The following is a 23,319-nucleotide window of genomic DNA, read 5'->3' as shown; positions in this document are numbered from 1 at the left end:
GAGGTTGAAGAGGGGCTGCTGCGCCTTCTTCACGATGCTGTCTGTGTGAGTGGACCAATTCAGTTTGTCTGTGATGTGTATGCCGAGGAACTTAAAACTTGCTACCCTCTCCACTACTGTTCCATCGATGTGGATAGGGGGGTGTTCCCTCTGCTGTTTCCTGAAGTCCACAATCATCTCCTTAGTTTTGTTGACGTTGAGTGTGAGGTTAGTACATTCCTTTCTGGTGTTTTTGCATCATTACTTTGGTCCCTTGTTTCATGTTATAGAATATTTGTATTCTGTATAATTTTTTTCACTCCGTCATTTAGGTCATTATGGTGGAGTCACGACAATGTTTTTTTATCCATCCTCAGTTTTCTCCCATCACAGCCATTGAACTCTGTATCTGTTTTAAAATCACCAATGACATCCCTGAGCAGTTTCCATCCTGTCCTACAGCTCAGTTCAGAAGGAGGACTGTATCTTTGATGTGTCTGAGTAGTTTAATTCATCATCCACAGCATAATTATTAACTTCAGGTTTCAAAGTTTCAAGTTCTAAGTTTATTTGTCACGTGCACAGGATACAACAGCTGTAAAACAGTACAGTGAAATTCTTACCTTAAGAGCTCTTTCCGAACAATGTATTGATAGTAATAATAATATATACGGTGTCATGATGTTGGCCTGTGGGTAAGGTTTATGACCCCCCCCCATAAATACCTTTCTCCCTTCCCTCTCTCTTGACTAGCCTTTGTTAAACATAGAGAGTCTGGGAACATCAAACAAGTTGGGGAAAGGACCCATTTTTCGGTAATAAAACCAGTTGAAAATATGCGTTGGTACTTAATGAATATGATGTCAGTTCGGTTCTCATCTGAGACATTATGACTGATGACAGGATGACATAAACTGTATCTGGGAAAGTCTACACATTATAGTTATCAGATTCACATGGAATTGTTGTGCAATTCAAATGTTTAAATATAAAATTATTTGTGAAAAGTTTAAATGGGGCGGCAGGGTAGCCTAGTGGTTAGAGTGGTGGACTAGCAACCGGAAGGTTGCAAGTTCAAACCCCTGAGCTGACAAGGTACAAATCTGTCGTTCTGCCCCTGAACAGGCAGTTAACCCACTGTTCCTAGGCTGTCATTGAAAATAAGAATTTGTTCTTAACTGATTTGCCTAGTTAAATAAAGGTAAAATAAAAAAATGTAATTTTAGCTTCCAAATGAGAGATTTGGGTTTTCATAAGGTTAGGGCTCTGCTCAATCAGTGGCCTGCCCCTGTGAAGAGACATGGGTTGTAAACTAGGAAACACACCCTTCTCTCCTTCCACTATATAAGCCCTTGACGAAAATGTAGCCTCCTGTTCCGGATACATTAGGATGACGGTCCGATGTCAGAAGGATTCAGATAATAACTACAGGACGAAGCCAACCTCAGCGTGAGGTTTGGTTGCGAATGGTATGAACTTTGAACTCTTATTCGCTACAGAAGTGATACCTCCTAGCCGTTGAGTTAGCAGCGGCCGCTGTAAACGTGGGCTAGGAAAAGACAGACAGAATATCCCATCTACCACACAACGACGCCACGACAACGTATCCCGTTCACCACCAGAGACACTCTTCAAAGGACAAAGGACTCTGTTGGGCAACACTGCCATCCATCTACCACCAACCAATTGAAGCGGAGCTCAGAGTAAATATAAATATAAATAAATATTTAGAATGCATAGGATATTATATTTGTTCCTCAGTCTTCCCGCTCTTTCACTCAAACCCAACCCACTTCCCTTTGTGTAACCAGCTGTCATATCTGCTCCGTCCGCTAGGGACGTTTTCCTTTATGACATAATTTGTATCACGGTATGATTCATTCTGTGGATATGTAATTCTGTGTGATTAGTTAAGTATTTAGTAAATAAATAATTCAACCCAATTTTGTATTGCTGATTCAACTTGTTAGCCAGGGTTCGTGAAGATAACCAAGAATTTACAACTTTCAGATGAGACTGAAATAAGGTGACGATTAATATTGACTGCTATTGATGAAGGTCTTTAAGAGTTTATTCGGAAGATAACAGCTCTATAAATATTATTTTGTGGTGCCCGACTTTCTAGTTAATTACATTTACATGATTAGCTCAATCAGGTAATATTAATTATAGAGAAAGGATTTTATAGAATAGCATGTCATATCACTTAATCCGGGATAGCCAAAGACACGACAACTGAGTGTACAAAACATTAAGAACACCTTCCTAATATTGAGTTGCACACCCCCTTTTGCCCTCAGAACAGCTTCAATTCGTCGGGGCATGGACTCTACAAGGTGTTGAAAGCGATCCACAGGGAAGCTGGCCCATGTTGCAATTCTTCACACAAACCGGTGTGCCTGGCACCTACTACAATATATTACTACAATATTTAATTCAAAGGCACTTGAAGCTTCTGTCTTGCCCATACACGTGCGCAATGTCTCAGTTGTCTCAAGGCTTAAAAATTATTCTTTAACCTGACTCAGACGCCTCACAAATCCTCAACTGGCCTCACAAGTCCTCATTAAATAGTACCCACAAAACACCAGTCTCAAAGTCAACAGTGAAGAGGCGACTCCGGGATGCTGGCCTTCTAGGCAGAGTTGCAAAGAAAAAGCCATATCTCAGACTGGCCAATAAAAAGAAAAGATTAAGATGAGCAAAAAAACACAGACACTGGACAGCGGCAATCTGCCTAGAAGGACAGCATCCCGGAGTCGCCTCTTCACTGTTGATGTTGAGACTGGTGTTTTTCGGGTACTATTTAACTTCTTGCGTCGAGCCATCCCGGATCCGGGATCGTGAATAAAACACAAAACAAGCATTTGTGTAACAGCTAGCGCAGCTAGCGTAGCATTTAGCGTTAGCATCAGCAGGCAACATTTTCACAAAAACCAGAAAATCATTCAATTAAAATCATTACCTTTGAAGAACTTCAGATGTTTTCAATGAGGAGACTCTCAGTTAGATAGCAAATGCTCAGTTTTTCCTGAAAGATTATTTGTTTAGGAGAAATTGCTCTGTTTGGTGCGTCACGTTTGGCTACCAAAAACAAAACGAAAATTCAGTCTTCAAAACGCCGAACTTTTTTCCAAATTAACTCCATAATATCGACTGAAATGGTAAACGTTGTTTAGAATCAATCCTCAAGGTGTTTTTCACATATCTATTCATGATATATCGTTCGTTGAAAGCCTCCTCTCTCCTCTCAATCACTGGATGACTGCGTGCAGCTTGTAGATTAAGCACCAATTTAGACAAAGGACACCGGGCAGACCCCTGGTAAATGTAGTCTCTTATGGCCAATCTTCCAATGATATGCCTACAAATACGTCACAATGCTGCAGACACCTTGGAGAAACGATAGAAAGGGCAGGCTCATTCCCGGCGCATTCACAGCCATATAAGGAGACAATGGAAAACAGAGCTTCAAAAATTCTGCCCATTTCCTGGTTGAAGTTTCATCTTGGTTTCGCCTGTAGCATGAGTTCTGTGGCACTCACAGATATCTTTGCAGTTTTGGAAACCTTAGAGTGTTTTCTTTCCAAAGCTGCCAATTATATGCATAGTCGAGCATCTTTTCGTGACAAAATTATTGCGCTTAAAACGGGCACGTTTTTTTATCCATAAATTAAAAGAGCGCCCCCTATATCCAAGAAGTTAATGAAGCTGCCAGTTGAGGACTATTCTGGTTAGGGCCAGTTTGCGCTGTTCTGTGAGGGGAGTAGTACACAGCGTTGTTCGAGATCTTCAGTTTCTTGGCAATTTCTCGCATGGAAAAGCTTTCATTTCTCAGATCAAGAATAGACTGACGAGTTTCAGCAGAAAGGTCTTTGTTTCTGGCTATTTTGAGCCTGTAATCTAACCCACAAATGCTGATGCTCCAGATACTCAACTAGTCTAAAGAAGGCCAGTATTACTGCTTCTTTAACTTCTTATGGCTGCAGGGGCAGTATTGAGTAGCTTGGATGAAAGGTGCTCAGAGGTGGCCAGAGTAAACGGCCTGCTCCTCAGTCCCAGTTGCTAAAATATGCATATTATTATTAGTATTGAATAGAAAACACTCTGAAGTTTCTAAAACTGTTTGAATGATGTCTGTGAGTATAACATATCTCATATGGCAGGCAAAAACCTGAGTAGAAATCCAAACAGGAAGTGGGAAATCTGAGGTCGGTCGATTTTCAACCCAGCCCCTATTGAATACACAGTGGGATATTGTGGCTTCCACTCCTAAGGCTTCCACTAGATATCAACCGTCTTTAAAAACTTGAATGAGGCTTCTACTGTGTTGTGGAGCCGGATGGGAGCTGTTTGAGTCAGTAGTCTGGCAGAGAGCCAGGTCCTGGTCACGCGCATTTCACATGATAGCGACCTGCGTTCCATTGCTTCTCTACAGACATAGGAATTCTCCGGTTGGAACGTTATTGAAGATTTATGATAACATCCTAAAGATTGATTCTATACTTAGTTTGACAAGTTTCTTCGACCTGTAATATAACTTTTTGAAGTTTTCGTCCGACATTCGGCTGGACCTGCACAAGCTTTTGGATTTGTGTACTAAACACGCTAACAAAAGTAGCTACTTGGACAAAAATAATGGACATTATCGAACAAATCAAGCATTTATTGTGGAACTATGATTCCTGGGAGTGCATTCTGATGAAGATCATCAAAGGCAAGGGATTATTTATAATGTTATTTCTGATTTCTGTTGACTCGAAACGTGGCGGATACATTTTTTTTTCTTAGCGCCGTTCTCAGATTATTGCATAGTTTGGTTTTAACGTAAAGTTTTTTTGAAATCCGACACAGCTGTTGCATTAAGGAGAGGTATATCTATATTTCCATATCTAACAATTGTATTTATCAACATTATAATGAGTATTTCTGTAAAATGATGTGGCTCTCTGCAATATCACCGGGTTTTTGGAACTAGTGAACGTAACGCGCCAATGTATACTGAGATTTCTTTATTTAAATATGAACTTTATCAAACAAAACATGCATGTATTGTGTAACATGAAGTCCTATGAGTGTCATCTGATGAAGATCATCAAAGGTTAGTGATTCATTTTATCTCTATTTGTGCTTTTTGTGACTCTCTTTGGCTGGAAAAATGGCTGAATTTTTCTGTGAGTTGGTGGTGACCTAACATAATCGTTTGTGGTGCTTTCTATGTAAAGCCTATTTAAAATCGGACACTGTGGTGGGATTAACAACAAGATTACCTTTAAAACTGTATAAAATACATGTATGTTTGAGGAATTTTAATTATGAGATATCTGTTGTTTTGAATTTGGCGCCCTGCACTTTCACTGGCTGCTGTCATATCGATCCCGTTAACGGGATTACAGCCCTAAGAAACAGGACAACAGTTGTCAGCTGTGCTAACATAATTGCAAAAGGGTTTTCTAATGATCAATTAGCCTTTTGAAATGATAAACTTGGATTAGCTAACACAACGTGCCATTGGAACACAGGAGTGATGGTTGCTGATAATTGGCCTCTGTACGCCCATGTAGAAATTTCATAAAATATCTGACATTTCCAGCTACAATAGTCATATACAACATTAACAATGTCGACACTGTATTTCTGATCAATTTGATGTTATATTAATGGCCAAAAAATGTGCTTTTCTTTCAATAACAAGGACATTTCTAAGTGACCCCAAACTTTTGAACGGTAGTGTATATATAATACACAAGAGTGGGGCTTCCCAAGTGCCGCAGCGGTCTAAGGCACTGCATCACAGTGCTTGAGGTGTCACTACAGACCTGGGATTGATCCCAGGCTGTGTCACAACAGGCCGTGACCAGTAGTCCCACAGAGCGGCGCACAATTGGCCCAGCTTCGTCCAGGTTAGGGGAGGGTTTGGCCGAGAAGGCTTTACTTGGCTCTTCGCGCTCTAGCGACTCCTTGTGGCAGGCTGAGCGCCTGCAGGCGGACTTCTGTAATCAGTTGAGCGGTGTTTCCCTTCAACACGTTGGTGCAGTTGGCTTCCGGGTTAAGCGGGTGGGTGTTAAGAAGCGTGGTTTGGCGGGTCATGTTTCGGAGCACACATGACTCGACCTTCGCCTATTCCTAGCCCGTTGGGAAGTTGCAGCGATGAGACAAGATTGTAATTGGATCGCAGTTGGATATAATGAAATTGGGGTCAAAAATATATATAAATGAAATAAAAAAATAACAAAAAAACAAGTGTGACAGTGAAGGTGTTTGTGTCAGAGTGGGTAGAGACCTGTGGATGTGCATAGAGCCGGTGTGGATAGTCTGTGGGAGAGGGAGAGCAGTAGCTGTTAGCCATTTAACAGTCTCATTGCCAGGGGATAGAAGATGTTTAGGAGTCTGTTGCTCTGAGCATTGATGCTATGGAGTATGGAGAATAGTCCATGTTTTGGGTGGCTGGAGTGTTTGGCAATTCTTTGAGCCTTTCTCAGACACTGTCTGGCATGTCCTTAGAAAATCATTCAACCCCTATCATTTAATTTTTCCATCCCCCTTTGTAATGCAACAAAATGTGAAAAGGGGTATGGATACTTATGATACCCACTGTAGCTGAGCTGTGGCATTGTGGCTTAATTGACTGACTGACTGACTGACTGACTGATTGACGGACGGACTGACTAATTGACTGACTGGCTAACTGACTGACTAACTGACTGGCTGACTGACTAAATGACTGACTAACTGACTGACTGACTGATTGACTAACTGACTAACTAACTGACTGACTGACTGACTTACTGACTAATTGACTGACTGGCTGACTGACTGACTGACTTACTGACTGGCTGACTGATTGACTAACTGACTGAATGATTGACTGACTGACTGACTAATTCACTGACTGACTGACTGATTGACTGACTTATTAACTGACTAACTGACTTACTGACTAATTGACTGACTGGCTGACTAACTGTCTGACTAACCGACTGACTGACTGACTTACTTACTGACTAACTGACTGACTGACTGACATTGAATAACTGATGGACTAACTAACTAACTGGCTGACTAACTAACTAACTGGCTGACTAACTAACTAACTGACTGACTGACTGACTGACTGACTGACTGACTGACTGACTGACTTACTGACTGACTAACTGAATAACTGGCTGACTAACTAACTTGCTGACTGACTAACTATCTAACTGACTAACTATCTAACTGACTAACTAACTAACTGGCTGACTAACTATCTAACTGACTGACTAACTAACTGACTGACTAACTAACTGCAGACTGACTGACTGACTGACCAACTGACTGACTAATTGATGGACTAACTGACTGACTAATTGACTGACTAACTGATTATCTGACTGACTGATTAACTGACTAACTGACTGACTGACTAACTGACTGACATTGACTAACTGATGGACTAACTGACTGGCATTGACTAACTGATGGACTAACTGACTGGCATTGACTAACTGATGGACTAACTGGCTGACTAACTAACTGACTAACTAACTGATGGACTAACTAATTGGCTGACTAACTAACTGACTGAATGACTAAATTATTGACTGGCTGACTGACTGACTTACTGACTGACTAACTAACTTACTTACTAACTAACTGATTGACTAACTAATAGACTAACGAACTGGCTGACTAACTAACTAACAGATTGACTGACTAACTAACTGACTGACTGACTGACTAACTGACTAACTGACTGACTAACTGACTGATTTATACATTAATGTTAATTAATGTGATTTATGTAAAATAGAATTGGAAGAGAGAATTGATGTGAGATTGATAGATACGTAAGTGAATGTGTGTGAATATTCTCATCTCATAAATCATCGTGAATGTGTCTGGCACACGATTATGACAGGTTTGGAGAAATACTTACTGACTGCTAGAGTAAACATAGAGAAGATGCCAATAACCTGCCATAACCGCAGTCCCCAGAACACGACTGTTTCTGAAGTGACTGGGTCTGGCTTCTTTGGGGGATCTGTCGGTAAAAGCTGAGGAAAAAGAGTCAAAATGTGCATTAGTTACTTATTGTGTAATCTAGACAGGTACTCTTCAAATCACTATGCAGTTTGAGAATCTTCATATAAATTTGTCTAATGCAAATTGGAAATATACCGCAATGGAAGCAAATATCAATCTGAATGAGAGAAAAATAGTTTTAGCTTCCTTTCAGTTTCTGAAGAGACATGGTGGAAAGACAACTGGAGGAAATACAGAATTGGAAAAGACAACACACTGGGCACACACTGGGCACACACTGGGCACACACTGGTTGAATTTTCTATGAAATGATGTTGAACCAACATGGAATAGACATTGAATTGACGTCTGTGCCCAGTGGGAAGTTTATGTCACTATGTGTTTAGGGAGAAAACAACAGGGAAGATAGGCTTGGAATAAAACCCTCAAAGAGAGGATTTAGTAGATCATGCAGAATGTGGAACATGCCAGTCTGGTGTGACCCCTCATGACCCATTCATATTCTGAATATCTCAATCAACCTTAGGCCACTTGTGAGAGCTACCAGCACAGGCCTAAAATAAATCTAATCTGCCTCACAAATTGCCTTGAAAATAGAGAACAATGGGTTGAATCCCAACCACCTTTCACAGAAATAGAAAGATGACTATCTGAATAAGAAAAATTTAAGAAAAAAAACAAGAGCATTGAACAACAAGCAGCAATAGTTAAAGAGCAACATTATGTTTGTCGTGTCATGCCCAATCACTTCGAACACTGTATTAAGTAATTTTTTCCCACCAATTTGTTATATTATGCTGACTAAACGCAACTTTGCAGAAAACTCAAGCTACCGAATGCTGAGAAATACTGTAAGAACACAATGAAAACAAAATAATTGCCTCACTGAGTGAATGGCACTGATGGAGGAGAATGAATCACACATCTTGGCACAAGGAGTGAATGGAAGAAAACATTAAACACTCTCCCCCTAATTAGAGGGATCCAAACACTGTTTGTTTGGTGGAGAGGAAAAGGGCACTTTTAAACTGAACATGCTCCTTCTTTAGTGTGACAACAATCTTAAGATATTGTTTTTGAGATATTGATCTGATATGATTGGAAGCATGTTTTTTGCTGACTAAAAAGAGTCTCTAAAGTGTTGAAGGTTAAAGTGTTAGTCTGAGTATTCACATTTCAACACTTGTTTTTATTTCAGATAGGTCTTGAGAAAATGGGGAAATTCAGCGCTAGCAGACAGACATGAATCAAGAAAGATAAGCCAACTCCTCTTAGATCTGACTCAAAGTTACTAGTCCATTTCTTTGACATCACAATTAGACTACAGAGGTTATGCTGTTTTATTAATACAGTCATCATTATGATTAATTCAAAGCCCTGGTGAGGAGCCTTAAATTATCTATAGTGTGTGAAATGTTTGTTAAAAGGATAGTTAACCCAAACTACAAAATTACATGTTGGTTTAGTTTATACCCTGTAACCAGTCTAACAAACAAACAGTGCCAGAGAAATAAAACCAAAGCATGAATTGCTGTCACAACATGTTCATAGACTGCTTACAAGCAAACAAATGTGTATTGTGTGAACTTGTGTGAATTTGTGTGAACTATCCCTTTATGTGAATAGAGGCTATGAAAAGAACAGTATGCTGTGATTGCAGTTTAATCAGGAAGGTGTTGGAAAATGTATAAATAAAATAAAATCAAATGTATTTGTCACATACACATGGTTAGCAGATGTTAATGTGTGTGTAGCGAAATGCTTGTGCTTCTAGTTCTGTGCTAGTATACCGTGCTGCATGGTGTTCTGCAGGCAATGCAGGCATCACACTTACCCTACAACATATACAAGCACGCACACACTCACACTATGGGTCTCATTCCTCTTCCACACCACAGTCAGTGAGGTTTTCTTCCTGGTGCTCCAGTATTGACATGCTTGGTTTAATTGAACAACAAGTGATGGGTTACATCCCATTATGTACAGTGCTTTTGGAAAGTATTAAGACTTTTTCAACATTTTGTTACATTACAACCTTATTCTGAAATTGATTAAAGAGTTGTTTTACTCATCAATCTACACACAATACCCCATAATAACAAAGCAAAAACAGGTTTTTAGAAATTTGTGCAAAAAGAAAAATAATAATACATAAATATTCAGTACTTTGTTGAAGCACCTTTGGCAGCGATTACAGCTTCGAGTCTTCTTGGGTATGATGCTACAGCTTGGCACACCTGTATTTGGGGAGTTTCTCCCATTCTTCTCTGCAGATCCTCTCAAGCTCTGTCAGGTTGGATGGGGAGCTTCGCTGCACGGATATTTTCAGGTCTCTCCAGAGATGCTCGATCGGATTCAAGTCCGGGCTCTGGCTGGACCACTCAAGAATATTCAGAGACTTGTACCGAAGACACTCCTGCGTTGTCTTGGCTGTGTGCTTAGGGTTGTTGTCCTGTTGGAAGGTGAACCTTCGCCCCAGTTTGAGGTCCTGAGAGCTCTGGAGCAGGTTTTCATCAAGGATCTCTCTGTACTTTGGCCTGCTCATCTTTCCCTTGATCCTGACTCATCTCCCAGTACCTTCTGCTGAAAAACATCCCCACATCATGATGCTGCCACCAGCATACTTAATTGTAGGGATTGTGCCAGGTTTCCTCCAGACGTGACACATGGCATTCAGGCCAAAGAGTTCAATCTTGGTGAAATCAGACTAGAGAATCTTATTTCTCATGGCTTCCGTAAGGGCACTCTACCATAAAGGCCTGATTGCTGGAGTGCTGCAGAGATGGTTGTCCTTATGGAAGGTTCTCCCATCTCCACAGAGGAACTCTGAAGCTTTATCAGAGTGACCATCGGGTTCTTGGTCACCTTCCTGACCAAGGCCCTTCTCCCCCAATTGCTCAGTTTTTGCCTGGTGGCCAGCTCTAGGAAGAGTCTTGTGGTTCCAAACTTCTCCATTTAAGAATAATGGATGCCACTGTGTTCTTGGGGACCTTCAATGCTGCAGAAATGTTTTGGTACCCTTCTCCAGATCTGTGCCTCGACACAATCCTGTCTCGGAGCTCTACAGACAATTCCTTCGACCTAATAGCTTGGTTTTTGCTCTGACATGTACTGTCAACTGTGGGACCTTATATAGACAGGTGTGTGCCTTTCCAAATCATGTTCAATCAATTGAATTTACCACAGGTGACTCCAATCAAGTTGTAGAAACATCTCAAGGATGATCAATGGAAACAGGATGCACCCGAGCTCAGTTTCAAGTCTCATAACAAAGGGTCTGAATACATTTGTGAATAAGATACTTTTTTTATACATTTGCAAAAATGATTTCGCTTTGTCATTATTGGGTTTTGTTTCTAGATTGATGAGGAAAATTTTTAATTTAATCAATTTTAAAATAACAGTGTAATGTAGCAAAATGTGGAAAAGGGGAAGGGGTCTGAAGACTTTCCGAATGCACTATATATAAACCCTGGATTGCTGATGCTATGTATTCGCTATTGAGAGGCTTTGAAGCCACCAGTCGGCCATATTGGCACTCCCCAGTAGAAGCAGTCCTCCATAGGAATGAATGGAATTCTACAGTATTTACATGTTTTTAAGTTTTTTGTTGTAGTGGGGACAGTAACGTTAGTAATCAAAAAGAATATACGTACTTCAAGGAAAAAAAATATTTGTGCATTTTTTAAATGTTTGTCTCACATAATGCAATTTAAAAGTATGCATTAAGGTGTCTGTAATGGAATAAATGTGGCAAAAATGCAGACATTAACAAATGCATTTCTATTATTTCCTAAATATTTTTTTACAATGGTGGGGGAGTGCGAAGATCGAGGCACGGTGGTTTCAACACAAATCCCCCTATCAGTCAACTAGTGTGTATACAAATCATTGGTTTAATCTAGCCCCATAGTTCATGTCTACTGATCAATACATGATGGGTCAGGACATGAACACTTATTATGTTTTCTGCCGTTGCAAATAATCTAATCTCACACTGTAATGGGAAGACGGTTTATGAAACAATACATCTGGGAAAAAGCCAAAACACTTACTTCAGATGACTGTCAAGCAAATGGGACTTTCATGTGAAAAATGACATTGTTTTTTTTTAAATTCAGAGTGCAATATTAGAAACATTCATAATAGCACCTCCTCCCAGCTGCCCACTGCACAGAGGCTAGGAAGCACTGTCACCACCGATAAATCTACAATAATCGAGAATTTCAAGAAGTGTTTCTCTACGGCTGGCCATGCTTTCTTCCTGGCTACCCCAATCCCGGCCAACAGCTCCGCACACCCCACAGCTACTTGCCCAAGCCTCCCAGCTTCTCCTTCACCCAAATCCAGATAGCAGATGTTCTGAAAGAGCTGCAAAACCTGGACCCGTACAAATCAGCTGGTCTAGACAATCTGGACCCTCTCTTTCTAAAATTATCTGCCGCCATTGTTGCAACCCCTATTATCAGTCTGTTCAACCTCTCTTTTGTATCGTCCGAGATCCCTAAAGAGAGGAAAGCTGCCACGGTCATCCCCCTCTTCAAAGGGGGTGACACTGTAGACCCAAACTGTTATAGACTAATATCCATCCTGCCCTGCCTTTCTAAAGTCTTTGAAAGGCAAGTTAACAAACAGTTCACTGATCATTTCTAATCCCACCGTACCGTCTCCGCTGCGCAATCTGGTTTCCAAGCTGGTCACGGGTGCACCTCAGCCACGCTCAAGGTATTAAACGATATCATAACCGCCATCGATAAAAGACAGTACGGTGCAGCCGTCTTTATCTACCTGGCCAAGGCTTTCGACTCTGTCAATCACCAGACTCAACAGCTTTGGTTTCTCAAATGACTGTCTCGCCTGGTTCACCAACCACTTCTCAGATAGAGTTCAGTGTGTCAAATTGGAGGGCCTGTTGTCCGGACCTCTGGCAGTCTCTATGGAGGTACCACAGGGTTCAATTCTCAGGCCGACTCTTTTCTCTGTATATATCAATGATGTTGCTCTTGCTGCGGGAGATTCCCTGATCCACCTTGACGCAAACGACACCATTCTGTGTACATCTGGCCCTTCTTTGGACACTGTGTTAACAAAACTCCAAACCAGATTCAATGCCATACAACACTCATTCCGTGGCCTCCAACTGCTCTTAAATGCTAGTAAAACTAAATGCATGCTTTTCAACCGATCACTGCCCACACCTGCCTGCCCGACCAGCATCACTACTCTGGACGGTTCTGACTTAGAATATGTGGACAACTACAAATACCTAGGTGTCTGGCTAGACTGTAAACACTCCTTCCAGACTCATATTAAACATCTCCAGTCTAAAATTTAATCTAGAATCCGCTTCCTATTTTGAAACAAAGCTTCCTTCACTCACGCTGCCAAACATACTCTCGTAAAACGGACTATCCTACCGATCCTCGACTTCGGCGATGTCATTTACAAAATAGCCTCCAACCCTCTACTCAACAAGCTGGATGCAGTCTATCACAGTGCCATCCGTTTTGTCATCAAAGCCCCATATACTACCCACCACTGCGACCTGTATGCTCTCGTTGTCTGGCCATCAGTACATATTAGCCGCCAGACCCACTGGCTCCATGTCATCTATAAGTCTTTGCTAGGTAAAGATCCGCCTTATCTCAGCTCACTGGTCACCATAACATCACCTACCTGTATCACGCGCTCCAGCAGGTATATCACACCGGTCATCCCCAAAGCCAACACCTCCTTTGGCCGCATTTCCTTCCAGTTCTCTGCTGCCAATGACTGTAACGAATTGCGAACATCGCTGAAGTTGGAGACTTATATCTCCCTCATTAACTTTAAGCATCAGCTATCTGAGCAGCTTACCATCCCAATATTGTTTTTATTTACTTTTTTTTGCTCTTTTGCACACCGGTATTTCTACTTGCACATCATCATCTGCGCATTTATCACTCCGGTGTTAATTTGCTCAATTGTAACTGGCGGCAAGGAAGTCAGATGCAGGAGAGGAGGACTGGGTAATAACCAGCGCAGTTTAATTGTCAAAACCAACGGCATCCAGAATAACACAATATATATATATTTTTTAAACCTTTATTTAACTAGGCAAGTCAGTTAAGAACAAATTCTTATTTACAATGACGGCCTAGGAACAGTGGGTTAACTGCCTGTTCAGGGGGCAGAACAACAGATTTGTACCTTGTCAGCTCAGGGGTTTTGAACTTGCAACCTTCCAGTTACTAGTCCAACGCTCTAACCACTAGGCTACCCCTCGCGCACCAGTCACAAAGTGCACAAGTACTTACAACAAACAATTTCACACACAGACATGGAGGGAACAGAGGGTTAAATACATGACAAGTAATGTGAACCAGGTGTGTGGGAAAACAAGACCAAACAAATGGAAAATGAATGGTGGATCGGCGATGGCTAGAAGAGGAGAGGAACCGACTTCGGCGGAAGTCTTGACACACACTGTATATAGACTTTTTTCTATTGTGTTATTGACTGTACGTTTGTTTATTCCATGTGTAACTCTGTGTTGTTGTTTTTGTCACACTGCTTTGCTTTATCTTGGCCAGGTTGCAGTTGCAAATGAGAACTTGTTCTCAACTGGCCTACTTGGTTAAAAATAAAGGTGAAATTTAAAAAAAGAATGAACGGAACAGAATGAATGGAATGGTCGCAAACACATCAAACATCTGGTTTCCATGGGCTTGATACCAATCAATTCATTCACTCCATTCCATTAATTATTATGAGTCATCCTCCTATGAGTCATCCTCCCCTCACCAGCCTCCTTTGGGTGAAATGTAATATAACAGTCAATAAACAGGATGGGAACAATTTACAACTATGACATTATCAAAACATAGATTACTGTACATCTTGAAGCCATTGTTATTTATGTAGATGTGTTGTTTAGTTATTGGTGGATTGACCAACAAATAACATCATATGTTGGAAATGACTTTGGGCCAAACTCTTCTAGACAGCATACATGCTGAAAGACCATTGCCTTGGGGTACTGTATATTTCATAAGGGAATTCTTTGAAATGTTATATTGTAATTTTTCCCAGTATTATTGCCATGTTGTATCTCATCTCAGTGTGACAGACAGGGGTGTGTCTGAAATGGCACCCTATTCCCCATAATACAGTGCACCTTTGACCAAAGCCCATCTATTCCCTACGTAGTATATGACTTTTGACCAGGGCCCTAGGGCTTTGTACAGGGAATAGGGTTCCATTTCACACTCAGCCAGGGTCTTACAGGGCTGAGTGTTTGGCCTCAGTTGGGAGCTGCGTGTTAGAGCTGATTGGCTTTGGTGAGTCAGCATGTTAACAAGATGTCATGGGCCTAACATTGTCTGACTTCCCAGCCAATCTCCAAATATCAGCAGTGTACCGTATGAGTATGTGTTCTATCTGCCAAGGCCATCAACCTGTTGCCAAAACCAAAACTAATAATGGATTTTTGATTAAAATTGTTTGTAGCCTGACATGACTTTACTCCAGAGTGTAATGCCACTTTAGGGGGGACAGATTGTAACTCTGCTGCCCTTAATTCAAAGTAGTGAATTCATAGTATTTCAACATGATTATGTAATGCTAAAATGTCTTTCTCGCTCTCCTATTTGATGTGGTGGGATTAGTAGATGAGCCAGATAGCTTTGGTAAACATATTGAGCCAACTCAGATCCAGTGGGAGAGTTGACTGTCTGCAGCTTGCAGTTGCTATGGTTGTCGATTTTTCGATGTCAAACCTGATTCAGGAAAGGCTTAGTTGAGATAATTCTGACTTTATGCCATAAAATGAACACACTCTTAGCATATTTTTTTCTAAGTAGAACCATACAGAGTTCTTTGGTTTGTCCCCATTGGGGAACCCTTTTTGGTGCTGGGTAGAACCCTTTGCAGAGGGTTCTATCTAGAACCCTCTATGTAGGGTTCTTCAAAGAATACCCAGTATCCTCTATGAAGGGTTCTACCAAGAACCCTTTTATCTTAGGAGTGTTCTTCCTAGAACCCTCTGTGAACGGTTCCACCAGCCTTATTAGCCTTAAAATTGTTATTAGTTATAACAATATATTACAAACTGTACATCATAAGGCCTTTCTTTGAGGGCCTAGTTATACCCTAACACGGTGGTGTTAGGAATCTCCTGGTTTACAGGCCATATCAGGCCTACAAGTCACATTATACTGGCTTATAAAGTGATGTGTAATTCCTATTGGAATCCAGCCAGAGTTAGGATATCCAACAAGTGGAAATGTTAATCACCCGCAAACTGCATTCAGAATAGGAAAGGTTGAAAAGGTTGAATACTGAGACTACCTCAATCATCTAAACTGGAACAACCATCTCAGTAACTGGTGCAATAAAACCAATTACTAACAGTTGAAATGATACAATTCATCAATCAACCAATCAATGTACTGTTCATGCAAAAACACAGATATTACAGTAAAACAAACAATTCTGAAAATCTCCCTGCAATAGAGCATGCTGGGAAATATTATATATGGTTCTATGTATAACCCTTCATGCCTTCTAAATCATTCTTCTTCTCTTCTAAAGAATCAAATAACTCTTTCTTCCAAAAATAGTTATTATGATGTTAAAGGTTTTAGGTAGAACTCTTTGCCTTACAAAACCCCATGTCTTCCAAAAACGGTTCTTCTGATCAAAACGGTTCTTGGTAGAATAACCCTAGCCCTCTGCAAAGAACCCTTTTGGAACCCTTTTTTCTAAGAGTGTACATGAGAGAATATTCAAACTGAACCGGATGTCATTCTTCAAGAGAGTATACATCACATGAGTATTGTAATTCAAATGATTTGGGAGAGGTGTCATGTGCATGCTGGTTCTCTTTCTTTGTTATTATCTATGTCACGCCCTGGTCTAAGTATTTTGTGTTTTTCTTCATGTATTGGGTCAGGCCAGGGTGTGGCATGGGGTTTTTGTATTGTGGTGTGTTTTGTCTTGGGGTTTTGGTGTGTGCGTATCGGGATTGTAGCTAGTGGGGTTATCTAGCAAAGTCTATGGCTGTCTGGAGTGGTTCTCAATCAGAGGCAGGTGTTTATCGTTGTCTCTGATTGGGAACCATATTTAGGCAGCCATATTCTTTGAGTTTGTCGTGGGTGATTGTCCTTAGTGTCTTTGTTCCTGTCGCTGTGTTAGTTGACACAAGTATAGGCTGTTTCGGTTTTCGTTACGTTTATTGTTTTGTAGTGTTTTGTGTGTATTCGTGTTACGTTTGTTTTATTAAACATGGATCGCAATCTACACGCTGCATTTTGGTCCGACTCTCCTTCACACCTAGAAAACCGTAACAATCTAAATGATTATAATTTCTCTAAGATTTCCCATTATTTAGATCCCTCTCGGAACATAATGAAATCTACCCCCTAAGTGAATGAAAATACATTGAGTATACAAAACATTAAGAACAAAACTAATTGGATTTGAAAACAGTTAACGTAAGGGAATTTAGTCTTTTTTTCAACCAAATTTTTACCTAAATCCAATGACATGGTGACATTTTTTGTTGGTTTCACGTTAGTTGACAACTTAACCAAATGTAAATCAAAACTAGATGCTGAAATGACATCTGTGCACAATGTAATATGATTGACCTTGTTCACCAAATTCCAATTTCATTACAATCAACAATATATATATTTTTATATATGTATTTAATATATATATTTTTTAAATGGCTCATTATATTTATTAATGAATCAGCTTTTCCTACTGGATCTGTCACCTATTCTCTATTAAACTCTCTACCAAAATCTTCTGAAATCAACATTTGAATATCAGAAACTGATAAGTACAAATACATGGAGCAACCACCTTGGGAAAACTCTGGATCTATTGAAGCAAAGTCAGGGAACTACATGAATATTAAAGCTACTCTTCCTCATCGGAGGATTTCATTACTAACGCCCACAAACTACAAATGCTGCTGGCGCTGCTGGTGCAGCATATCAACACAGAAATTGTCCACATGATCAACAGTCTGGGTATCCATCAGCAATAACAGTGCATGTGTTGTCACTATATCAAGACAGACATTTCTAGAACTTTCATGTTTATTCTCTGATCTAGCATGGAATTGTGTTGCTTGTTTTGTACAACACCCTGTATGTGGTATAACATGGTGTCATGGTCATCATAAGGAGGAGACCAAGGTGCAGCGTGGTAAGCGTACATACTTATTTAATGAAAGAACGAATACTGAACAAACTATTCAAAACAACAAAATGAACCGTGAAGCTAATATGAGAAGTGCAGAATAGACCACTAAACATAGAATAACAACCCATAGACATACAAAACCCCTAGACAATACAAAAACAAAACAAACCACCCTCGTCACACCCTGACCTAACCAAAATAATAAAGAAAACAAAGATAACTAAGGTCAGGGCGTGACAGTACACCCCCCCAAAGGTGCGGACTCCCGGCCACAAACTTAAACCTATATGGGAGGGTCTGGATGGGCATCTAACCTCGGTGGTGGCTCTGGTTCTGGACTCCGCCCCCCTTCTTTACACTGAGTTCGCTCTTGAAGCACTGACCCGTGGATCATTGCCGGAGGCTCTGGACTGCGGATCCTCGCCATAGGCCCCGGGCTGGGGACCCTCACTGCATGGATCGTCGCCGGATGTTCTGGACTGGGGACCGTCGCTGGAGACCCCGGGCTGGGGACCGTCGCTGGAGGATCCGGACTGTGGTCTGTCGTTGGAGGTTCCGTTCTGTGAACTGTCCCCGAAAGCTCTGGACTGGGTACTGTCGCCGGATGCTCTGGACTGCCGAGGCGCACTGTAGGCCTGGTGCGTGGTGCCGGCACTGGTAGTACCGGGCTGGTGGCACGCACCTCAGGGCGAGTGCGAGGAGCAGGAACAGGGCGTACTGGACCCTGGAGGCGCACTGATGGCCTGGTGCGTAGTGCCGGCACTGGTAGTACTGGGCTGGTGACACACACCTCAGGGCGAGTGCAGGGAGCAGGCACAGGACGTACTGGACTGTGGAGGAGCTCTGGAGGTCTGGAGTGTAGAGCTGACACAACCCGTCCTGGCTGGATGTTTATTCTCGCCCTGCAAATGCAGGGCGCTGGCACAGGATGCACTGGGCTGTGCAGACTCACCGGAGACACAGTACGCAGAGCCGGCGCAAGATATCCTGGTCCAAGGAGGTACACTGGAGATCAGGAGCGCTGAGCCGGCACCCTCCTTCCTGGCTGGATGCCCATTCTAGCCAGGCCATTGCGAGGAGCTGGAATAGAGCGCACCAGGCTAGAATAGCGTACTGGAGACACCGTGCGTTCCACCGCATAACACGGTGCCTGACATGTAACACGCTCCCCACAGTAAGCATGAGGAGTTGGCTCAGGTCTCCGACCTGACTCATGCAATCTCCTCGTGTGGCTCCCCCCAAAACAAATCTTGGGGCTGCCTCTCGGGCTTCCGTGCTATCCGTGTACCCTCATATCGTCGCCATTCCTCCTGTGCTATCTCCACCTGCTTCCATGGCAGGGTCTTGTCCCCTGCCATTACCTCCTCCCTCTTTCTCCTGGGTCCAAGATGTCCACTCCTCTTTGGCACGCTGCTTGGTCCTTTTTTTGGTGGGCTGTTCTGCCGCGGTCGTCGTAAGGAGGAGACCAAGGCGCAGCGTGGTAGGCGTACATACTTATTTAATGAAAGAACGAATACTGAACAAACTATACAAAACAACCAAACGAACCGTGAAGCTAATATGAGAAGTGCAGAACAGGCAACTAAACATAGAATAACAATCCACAAAATACCCAAGGAATATGGCTACCTAAATATGGTCCCCAATCAGAGAAAACGATTAACAGCTGCCTCTGATTGAGAACCAATCTAGGCAACCATAGACATATAAACCCCATGACATACAAAAACCCTAGACATACAAAAACCTCTAGACAATACAAAAACTAAACAAACCACCCTCGTCACACCCTGACCTAACCAAAATAATAAAGAAAACAAAGATAACTAAGGTCAGGGCGTGACACATGGAGTCTCACATTTCAAAACAATGCATTAGCTCCCTTCTATATTCTGACGTGGTGCTCTCAACTGCCTGCCACAGTATTTCATTTTTGATTCCGCCACTGACGGCATCACTCCCAGCTTTAGAAAATACAAATGGCGGCAAATGGCTATCACTAGGTCTGTGCATGCTGCAACGGCCCGTATTCGCCATGCTACTCTAGGAAGAATGCCACCACAAAGTATCCCATTTTTAAAATTATTTTACCTTTATTTTACTAGGCAAGTCAGTTAAGAACAAATTCTTATTTTCAATGACGGCCTAGGAACAGTGGGTTAACTGCCTGCCTGGGAACAGTGGGTTAACTGCCTGTTCAGGGGCAGAACGACAGATTTGTACCTTGTCAGCTCGGGGATTTGAACTTGCAACCTTTCGGTTACTAGTCCAACACTCTAACTACTAGGCTACCCTGCCGACACATGTAGATTGACTATTGTCTAAGGGGCCGCCCAACACTATAGCTCTATAGCGAACAGGCCACATTCATTAATCACATGAAAACAAGCAACCAGCCTATAAACAGGGGAGGGAGAGAGTGTGACAGACACCCACACCTCCGTAAGCAGTAACCCGATGATGAGCCTCAACCAGTGGACAAAGACATGTATGAACAAACACTTTCTTACCTCTGGGTCTGGGACCTGGGAGAATACAGTGGAGATGCAGAAGGAGAGCAGCGCTGCCTCCAAGCCCAGCATCACTGGCTGGAGAGGAGGACAGGAAGAAGGCCGTTCCCCGGCAGCCATTATTTTCCACTTTCCTTTCTCCCTGAAGGCTACAGCTCCTTGCCCCCTCTCTCCTCTCCTCTCTTCTGCCTGCCTGGCTGGGTGGCTGGGCTGTGTGGTTGCGCTGCAGGCTACCCTGGACAGGACCACAATGGCCCTGGATGATTGATGGTCAGAGAGGGGTGCTGAAGAGGAAAGAGGGCGTCCTCTCTTCTCTCATCTGGTGTACTGCCTCTGCCTCTCCTCCCTTGTTCTCCCCTGTTCATCACTATAGCACATGACACTGTCTTCCTGTAGACAGCTCCACGAGCCACTAGCCAGCCCCTTCAGGTAGGGTCATTAATTAATGAATAGGACCGGTGTAGTTTACAGCCCATTCTGCCAGGAACGAGAGGTAGGGAAGTTATAACACTGCTCTGTCTGGGAAACTAAAGGTTAGGGAGATTATAACACTGTTTTGTCTGGGGGACGGGATGTAGGGAGGTTATAACACTGCTCTGTCTGGGGGACAGGAGGTAGGTAGGTTATAATACTGCTCTATCTGGGGGACGGGAGTTAGGGAGGTTATAACACTGCTGCCTGCTTGTGTTTAACAATCAGGGGAATATAGAGAGGTGAATGACATCATCTTTCAGTTCTACTGTCCTTGTCCTCTGTGTGGCAGGATATAATATAAAGCATAGGTCGTAGGTGTCTGGCTTCAGATCACAGTGTTTGACTGACACTAAAATCGATGTGGAAATCAGTTGACTCTATACTCTGCTTTGACCATATGTAACACCCCCACCTCCACAGCAAGCAGGCAGAGGCAGAGGTGGTTAGCTAGTGGTCATGGAACACACAGATGATGGCTCAGTTACACAATAAGAGAGCTGAGGCATAGTGACTGTCACTGTAGCAGCAGCATGGAGGAGGATCCCTTTCCCTTTAATCCCAGGCTCACATCCACATCACAGGAAGAGATCTACTGGTTGATTTAGTTTAGTTGAGTTTTTAAAGATATCCATTAGTCCATCAGGGATAATACTCCCAGAGTCTTTGTCTGGCTAAGCCACCTTTTCTCGAATGGTATTCGGGAATGTCAAATGGTGGAAAATGTACAGGTTATTTTGGATCTGGATTGCGCCGGCAGCGTGAGGTAGCTAACTGGGTGACAACATCACTTCCTGTGGGCAGCCATCTGGAACACAAGAATAAAGGAGTTTAAATACATATCACTTAGGTCAATTGTCCAATGGAAACACCTGCTGATTTCACAGGAGCAATTAGTCACACCTGTGACAGAACAAGTGACACAATCTGGCCTGATTTCTCTGATGGTTAGATGGCCTGATGGTTAGATGACCTGATTCTTCTGATGGTTAGATGGGAGGATAAGGGGGTTAACATGACCTAGTGTAAGTGACACAAGCAAATTGGTTGGAAAACAAAATATGATTGAAAGGTGATTACTGGTTATTTTCTTCCAAAATAGGTAATTTTTAAAAATGTATTTGATATAGATGAATGTGGTGATTAGGCAATAATTATTTCAAGGCATCATACAAACATTTGATATGAGAGTCAATAACCACAGCGTGAATGGCATTGGAGGAAGCTTTTGGACATTTGCATGGTTACTAGAAGCCATAGCAGCGCAACAACTAAATGGATGTCAATGGTACCTTTTATTCAGCATTGCCCTTGATGCTACAGATTTTGTCACACAATTGCACATTTGTATTGCTTTTCTCAATACAAATTGCTGGCATGATCAGTTATCCACTCCAAGCCTTTGCTGTACTCCGTGTAGACACTAGACAGTGGGCAAGGCCTTGACTAGACGATATACAGCTACGAAAATAATGTACTTTTTTGTAGCAGGTTAGGAGAACTTATGCAGCAGGTTAGGATAATTAACATAGTAGCTTAGTAGAAATAGGTTAATGTTAGGAAAAGGGTTTGAGTTAGGGTTAGTTAAAATGATAAAATTCTCCCCGACCACTAGACCTACAGGCAACATGGGAATGAACAATTGGCCAATTAGGTTTTATTTTCTATAGTCACAAGATGCGAGGGGGCAGCTGTCATCTTCACAGCGCACAACAGGAAATAGGCAGCAGTCACGCTCAAAGACGTGCTGATATTCTGTTCTCTAACAGCTAGGTCTGGAACAACATGTTTGTGGAGGAGGATTTCCCTCATGCTCTTTTCTTCTTCATGACAGTTCCCATTATGGTCTTTTTCTATATATATATAACCATTACTTACTGATTTGTCACAATGTTAGTCTTACATACAGTAGCTATATACTGTATCTTTATTTGATTTTTAACATATCCTTATTAGATTTCTTGTACATTGGGAAATAGGGTTCTTCACTGTTTGACCCAGTGTACTTTGCACCCTGACTTCTCCTTCGACCTACTCTTCCTCAGATCAAGTGGATTACATCATGTGCTAGAGACACACACACACACACACACACACACACACACACACACACACACACACACACACACACACAAACACA

General features: G+C 42.1%; 1 protein-coding gene across 1 annotated transcript in view; it reads right to left on the bottom strand.

Annotated features, from left to right (window-relative positions):
* The window catches only part of LOC112259619 (transmembrane inner ear expressed protein-like), a 46,009-nt gene extending 24,036 nt beyond the window's left edge, over positions 1–21,973 (bottom strand). The window contains exons 1-2 of the mRNA XM_024434247.1: positions 20,709–21,973; positions 7,898–8,015 (exon numbers count right to left, since the gene is read on the bottom strand). Of these exons, the coding sequence (XP_024290015.1) occupies positions 7,898–8,015; positions 20,709–20,828 (238 nt within the window). The 5' untranslated portion in view covers positions 20,829–21,973. The remainder of the gene's footprint in view (positions 1–7,897; positions 8,016–20,708) is intronic.
* Positions 21,974–23,319: the final 1,346 nt, after the last annotated feature.

This window comes from Oncorhynchus tshawytscha, linkage group LG10, assembly GCF_018296145.1.
Source record: "Oncorhynchus tshawytscha isolate Ot180627B linkage group LG10, Otsh_v2.0, whole genome shotgun sequence".
NCBI lineage: Eukaryota > Metazoa > Chordata > Actinopteri > Salmoniformes > Salmonidae > Oncorhynchus > Oncorhynchus tshawytscha.
The sequence above is the reverse complement of the archived record's forward strand: the minus strand, read 5'-3'. Positions and strand labels throughout refer to the sequence as shown.